Below are 7,524 nucleotides of genomic sequence, written 5' to 3' on the forward strand. Positions count from 1 at the left end.
TTCTCAATTTCAACAAGATCAACTATTCTATATTCTACATAGAAGTGAGAATTGGGGTATTTCTGTGCCTAGCTTATTTCACTTAACGTAATAACTTGCAGTTCCCTCCATGGTGTTGCAATGACAGGATTTTATGTCTGAGTAGTATCCCATTGTGTATCTGTACCATATTTCCTTTGTTAGTTCATCAGCTGTGCCATTAGGAAGTTTCTGTTTCTTCGTTATTGTGAATAGTACTACAATGAACACAGGAGTGCAGATATCTCTTCAACATACCGATATCAATTCCTCTGATTGTATACCAAGAAGTAGGATTGCTGGCTCATATGGAAGGTCTAATTTCAATTTTTTGACAAACCTCCATACTGATTTTCATAATGGTTGTACTAATTTACATTCCCATCAACAATATGTAAGGGTTCCCTTTTCTCCACATCCTTGCTAGCAATCATTTATCTTTAGTCTTTTCAATAATAGCTGTTCTTATTGGAATGAGAAAATATATTATAGCAGCTTTGATTTGCATTTCCCTGAAGATCAGTGATGTTGAGCATTTTTTTTACATACATACTGGCCATTTGTATGTCTTCTTTAGGAACATGTCTACTTAGATCTATTGCTTACTTTTTAACTGGCTTGTTTGTGGTTTTCTTTCTGTTAAAGTTTTGAGTTCTTAACTTCTGGAGTCTAGATCAAAGTGTTGGCAGGGTTCCTTCATTCTAAAGCCTCTCTCCTTTAGTAGCTGGATGTCTCCCTGTGTCTTCCTTCATGTGATCTTCCTTCTGTACCTATCTTGTTCCAATATGCTTCTTTTATAAGGGCACCAGTCATATTGGATTAGGGCCCACTCTAATGATCCCATTTTAGTTTAATTATCTCTTTAAAGGTCCTGTCTGCAAATATAATCATAGTTTGAGGAACTGGAAGTTAGGACTTCATGCATGAATTTTGAGGGTTATCAAGTTTGTCTGCAACAATTTTAATATTCAGGAAGTACATCATTTTAAGGAGAGGTAAATAATTATAATCATTTTTACTTTAAGAAGGAAACCAGATAGTTTAGTAATCACTCCATTAAAACCACAAATGAATTCGCAGAGAATAAGGTGAGCTTCTGTTTAAAATGATTTCTACACCTGCCTGGCAAGCACAGAGTCCTGAGTTCAAGCCCCAGTACCAGAAAAATAAAATAAAATAAAATAAAATGATTTCTAAAGATGAGCAACTGTGGACAATGGATTATTCTCAATTTATGTGGATTTTGTGGCGGGTTGGGCCTAATGTCCATCTCATTCTTAAGTTCATCTCTTAGCTTTATAAACTGTTGGCCTCTACTAAATTCATAACATCTAGTTCAACCCAGATCTTCATTTCAAGAATAGAGACAGGAAGTTTTTCTTCTGAAGAGCTTCTAAATGTGGGTAGTATTATGCTGAGTGAAGTGAGAACATCTTTGAAATGCATTTATGAAATAAAAAGAAATAAATACATAATTATCATGTGTTTAGTATGATCTATGGGAACAGGTAAAAATTCCTTAAAAATTTCTGAGACCAATATAAGTATAATCAAAGTTGACACAACATATAATATGTAGAACTATGGCTCAGATAACTGGGGCTTTAGTCCTTTGTGTAAACTAGAATGAGCATGACTATGTCAATATATTTTATTTCTTTGAATCTCAATTTTTCTAGCCATACAATATGAATGCATGCATTTTCACAATCTATTCATAATGGGAGTCATGAGGAATTATAGTCCTGAAGCATGTCATACATCTTAGAAGAAAGACCTTTCAGGTCATCTCTAATATTAACAATCATGCAATAATAATATTTGCTTCTATTTATTATTTATAATGTGCCCATCATTATGTTCAGATTTTTACAAATATCATCTCATTCATGCTCATTCATGAAAGGCAATTATTGCCTTTATTTCACAGAAGAAAAAGCAAGAGTTTTGTTAGGCTCCCCGATGTTACATATTTGGCATTTGTCAAAGTTGAATTGATTCCAGATAGATCTAACACAAAAGTCTTTGCTTATTTGCTACTGTTACAATTCTCTTCACAGACAATTATAGGTCATAATTTATCAGGTAATAGTTGTTAGTTTACCCAGCTGCATTAGTTTTCTAGGGCTATAGAAACAAATCTTGACATATAAAAAAGTAACAACTAACATTGCTAATACTTAATATTTAAAAGCATACTAGTGCTGCATACTTTCACTAGCTTACAATAAATCCATACAATGTTATTAAACTAGCTTCATTTTATAACAATGGTAGTTCAGACAGTTGAGTTACTTTCCGAGGTCATGGAGTGAGTAAATATGTATTAGAACTACAATGTAAATCTTCTGTCTGTTACATCTTCTGCTTTGTCCCATTATACTGTATAATCTTATTCTTTATTGTATTGATAAATTCAAGAACTATGAGGAGAAAGTGATTTGGGATCATAAGATCCTACATTCAGAAGAAACAATAAAAGTCATATATTTTTGCAAGAATCTCCTAGAGAAATTAAATCCTGGCAACTGGGTAGCTTACAAATGGCACTTCACATTGGTGTAGTTGAATTCATCGATAACTTGCAAATGTGAACATATGGTATTTCATTTTATCTGTCTTTTTTTTTTTTGGTACCAGGGATAGAACTCAGGACTTTGCACTTGTGAGGCAGGCAGCAGTACCACTGAGCTAAATCTCTGGCCCAACATATGGTATTTTAGACACTGGAGAAAAAAGCAATAGACCATCAAGTTTCTGAGTAAGGAACTAATCTAAGTAAAACTAAATTAAAAGGTAAAATACAAATGCAGGTTTGCTTAAGGCATAACGTTTAGGTCAGACATTTTGAAGTTTAATACTACCACTCACTGGTCAAATGACCTGGGATATATTATTTAATGTCTCTAAATTTCAATTTCTTATACCAAATAGTTTCTTTGGTGTGAAAAACTATAGTAGTACATAAGATGCTAATGATATAAAAAATGGACATAAGAATGCATGCATCATTATGTTGATATAAGTATTGAAGGACTTAATGTATATATAAAACTTAGCGGGTTGCTGGCACAATGAATTGTAGTTTTCAGTAATAAGAAGAATATCATTGTTGTTATTTCCATTATGGTATAGCATCATCAAAGCCACCATTTAACTTGTCTTGAAAGTTCGTTGTGAAAAATATTTATTTATAATTATTTAATATTTGAGTATAAAATATGCTTTCTGACCTTAAGAACCGTACATAAGAATAAAAGGCAGCAAGGCATGGTAGTATACACCCACAATGCTGGCTAATTGAGGCTGAGGAAAGAGAATTGAAAGATCAAGCCTACCCTGGACAACTTAGCAAGACTCTGTCTCAAAATAAAATGCAAAAAATATAAAGGGGCTTGTGATAGAGTTCAGTGCAAAAGCCCTGGGTTCAGTCCCCAGGAAAACAAACACACACACTCAAGAATAATAAGCAATTTAGGGCTTACTCTAATAGTAATAGTAGTAATTTATTGAGATATAAGAATGTGCTTTGTTCACCTCTATTCTAAATACTTTGCATGCATCAATGAATATTTTTAAAACTCTATGAATTAGGTAGTATATTTCTATTATATATACAAATGAAACAAGCACAAGGATGTAAAATAATTTATTAACTTTGCATTCCAATGAATATTTTTAAAACTCTATGAATTAGGTAGTATATTTCTATTATATATACAAATGAAACAAGCACAAGGATGTAAAATAATTTATTACAAAATGGCAGAATCAGAATTTGAATTCACAATTTTGGGGGGGGGGTTTGAGACAGGGTCTCACTATGTAGTTGAGACTGACCTGGAACTCACTATGTAGCTCAGGTTGGTCTTGAAGTCACAGCAATCCTCCTGCCTCAGCCTCCTGAGTGCTGGGATTACAGGCATGCACCACCACGCCCAGCTAGAATTCACAATTCTAAATCTAGAACTCATATTCTTAACTACTAGAACCCACATTTAAAAATATTATAGTCTACTGTCTCCCAAGCACAATGTTCTGTTGTCTCTACAGCTAATGCTTCTATTACATGACTAATAGCAAACTAGGGCTTTAAAACAGCGAGGTATGAGTTAATGTGTTATAGCAATTAATTCCCATGAAGTGATAATTGTCAATACACTGTGGCTACAAAACATATTCTGGCTATTACTGATAAAATAATGTAAAGGTAAAGGTTTGTTAAGAGCCTTAGCTTATACAGTGGACCCTTGAGTTATGAGTTGACAAACAATTTGGGTTACAGCTTGAATTTTAGTTTTAATTTATGAACAAAGTCTTCACTTCTGACCCCAATGCTGGCTGCTTGTGCTTTCAGGTGGTCTCAGATACAGATTTAAGCCTTAAAGAGTTCTGAAAAGAACATTACAACATCCTTTCCTGTTTGGGGTTAACTGAGAAATCCTGGCCAATGACTCTCTAAGGACACTGAGATCTGCCTGTATACAGACAGAAGAGACACTTTGAAGACTGTGTAGAGGAGCCTGAGCCTTCAATACACCAACTTGAGTTACAATCAACCCTGGTGAAAAAATTGAATTTGTAAGTCAAGGGTCCACTGTACTTTAGAAACCTGGAAAAAATTGCAGGTGAAACCAAAATGATGGTGATGAGTGAAGTTAAGCACAATAAATATACTGAAACTATGACAGGATAAAGAACATGGTCAGTGCAGCCTTCTCTAGGGCCTTTACACTATCCCTTAAAGAGTGGATGCATTGGGAAGAAATGTCACATACTTAGGAAAATAGTGAAGAGCCAACATACAGGCAGTGATGGTGAACCTATGGCTTGCATGATACAACAGGCTGTTTGTATCATTGAAAGCTCAAAAAGGTTTGCCATTACTGAAATAAGGTCACTATGGCACACAGATTGGTTACCTATGTCCTTCTCTACTATACATCCTCGTAGCTTCTAATTCCTTTCCTATAGCCAAAGAGACATGGAAATTACATTCTACTGTATTTCTTGTTAAGCTTCCTTAAAACCATCATCCTAAACTTTCCAATCACCTAAGTATTTCTGAGTGAGTTGCTTGATTTATAAACATTTATATAACGTACTTTTATATAGAAAGAAAGAAGCAGTCCTGAACAATACAATTTACAACATCTACTTACCCTTTTCTGCTGGGCTCAAAACAGTCACTGTGAAAAGAGAGAGAGAGAGAGAGAGAGAGAGCAAGAGAGATCAATGTTAGTGATATTCATGTTTTTGCATTTTTCACAGCATCATCGCTGAGCAATTTGTACAATGACAATAACTCCTAAGAGGAACAAAGCAAGGATGATTAGATTCCATTTTTAAAAGTCCTTGTTTATTTTTCCAGTTAAAGAATTCCAGTCTAATCCATGCAAGAAAAACATATTCTGACAATATAAATAGAAGTGTGAATAAGAAGCCTCATTGTGTCAACTTGGGATTTTATGATTTTTACACAAGCATGTTGCATGACTGAATTGGTTCTATGAGGCCTTGAATTGGGCTAATACTATCCCTTTAAAATGGAATGAGAGAGAACAGAGTTGTTGGGACACCGATCTCAATAAAACCTAGCTGATCTTTGCTGTACCTCCTTCTACCTCAGCCTGGACACTTGCTTTTATTTATTATTTTTACCCGACACACCAAAAAGTTGCACATATTAATGGGGTATAAAAATATTTGATACACACATATGCTACATATACTGTTTCTATCACTTTAAACATTTTCCAATAAGAAGGAAATGTCCTAACTCTCATTTGCTTGGTTGTGTGCTACAGCACTATGAGTAAGGGAAAATCTCCTAGTACTTATAGATATTGGGATGATACAATGTGTAAATAGAATGAGTAGTGAATTCTGCAGGTATGGGATAACCATCTTTAAGAACTCTTATACATAAGTGGGACTGATTTACATGAACTAGAAGCAGAGACACAATCAATGGATAAAAGCTTCAAAGTAATACATTTTAGCTCAATATAAGAAAAGATAATGTCGAGGAAGAACAAGAGGAAGCTGGTGACTGATTACCAGCTTTGGAAAGATGTAACTTTCCCATTACAAATACTTGGAAATGTTGTAGAGGACTTTCAGACATTAGTTTGGTAGTAGACGTGCTTTTGAAAGTCTTTTCACCTCTTGAAATTCTGTAAGGATCCAATAAATCAAAGGGAGAATTATTTTCTTGCAAAATTCCTTGTTGGAAGGAAGTGATCTACTTCTGAAGAAGAAAATGTCTTATTCTAAAAGACTGTAGCACTTATGTCAATAGTTTTTCCTTTCTTTTATTTTTCTAATACTGTACCGTACTATTAAAGGAAGAGGCTAAAATACTTTATATTTAAAATGGAAATGTTATGAGTCATACTGAACTTTTAGTAAATGAATCCTTTATGATGAATCTCTTGGAAAAGTGTACATTTAGCCAATTCTAGGGGGTAGTTTGTCATATATGATTATAAAGTAATGTGGTGATATATGTAATTACATCTGTTCTGTTTCTTCAAATTTCATTTTACTCCTAGGGAGATATTTGACTGGAATTATCACCAAATAGTCTTTTGCATTGTCTCCCTTTTTCTCTCATCTATTTACTGATTCTTTGCAATGAGATGTGAAGAAAATTATGGAAAGGTGGAACATACAGACTAGCTCTTCATCACAGACAACTGGGTTCAAAACAAAGCATGTCATGACTTCTTTAAGTAGATATATATTGTATTTTCAGAGAAAGGGTACAAGTAGAATAAACCTAATATATGGCCTTAATGAGGATGATGAACAAATATAGTAGAAAGCACATAAAAGAAACTCTACAGCAGTGCCGGCACATAATCTGTACATAATTATCACTTTTATAAAACAGGTGAATTGTTAGATAAGGTTAGGTTTTACAATAAATTTAGAATAAGTGTAATTATAAAAAATTAGGGCCAGGGATTTAGCTCAATGGTTCTGCCGCCTGCCTTGCAAGCGCAAGGACCCAAGTTAGATACCTGGTACTTAAAAAAAAAAAAATTACAGATACCTAAAATTATATCTGATAGTTTAAAATGATTTATTCAATATCAAAATGAATGACAATGTTTTCCAGTTTCCCCCTAGATATTTCTTAGTGGATTAAGAAAGGGGATAAAATTTCACTTAGGGAACTGACATAGATTTCTGATTATACTTTGCCTGCTGGCCAGTCTGCATTTACATCTCTGGAGTATGGATAGTTATCATTAATTTATGTTTTGTTCAGTTACTCTTAAACCTGGATAATCCTACTAATTACTTAAGAAGTAGGACAATAATACAGATTCCAGCATCCCTTCACAAAAACCTCTGGATAGAGATGCAAGAATCTGTATTTTAAAAATTCACTGGGCCAGGGATTTAGCTAGCTCAGTGGTGCCACCACCTGCCTTGCAAGCACAAGGTCCGGAGTTTGATCCCCAGTACAAAAAAAAAAAAAAAAAAAAAAAAAAAAAA

At 34.0% G+C, this 7,524-nt stretch overlaps 1 protein-coding gene across 1 annotated transcript in view; it reads right to left on the bottom strand.

Moving 5' to 3' along the window:
• The window catches only part of Zdhhc15 (zinc finger DHHC-type palmitoyltransferase 15), a 129,981-nt gene that overhangs the window by 83,549 nt on the left and 38,908 nt on the right, over positions 1–7,524 (bottom strand). The window contains exon 2 of the mRNA XM_010631276.2: positions 5,181–5,207. Within this exon, the coding sequence (XP_010629578.1) occupies positions 5,181–5,207 (27 nt within the window). The remainder of the gene's footprint in view (positions 1–5,180; positions 5,208–7,524) is intronic.

Source organism: Fukomys damarensis, unplaced genomic scaffold (assembly GCF_012274545.1).
Source record: "Fukomys damarensis isolate Sample0158 unplaced genomic scaffold, DMR_v1.0_HiC HiC_scaffold_39, whole genome shotgun sequence".
Classification (NCBI taxonomy): Eukaryota; Metazoa; Chordata; class Mammalia; order Rodentia; family Bathyergidae; genus Fukomys; species Fukomys damarensis.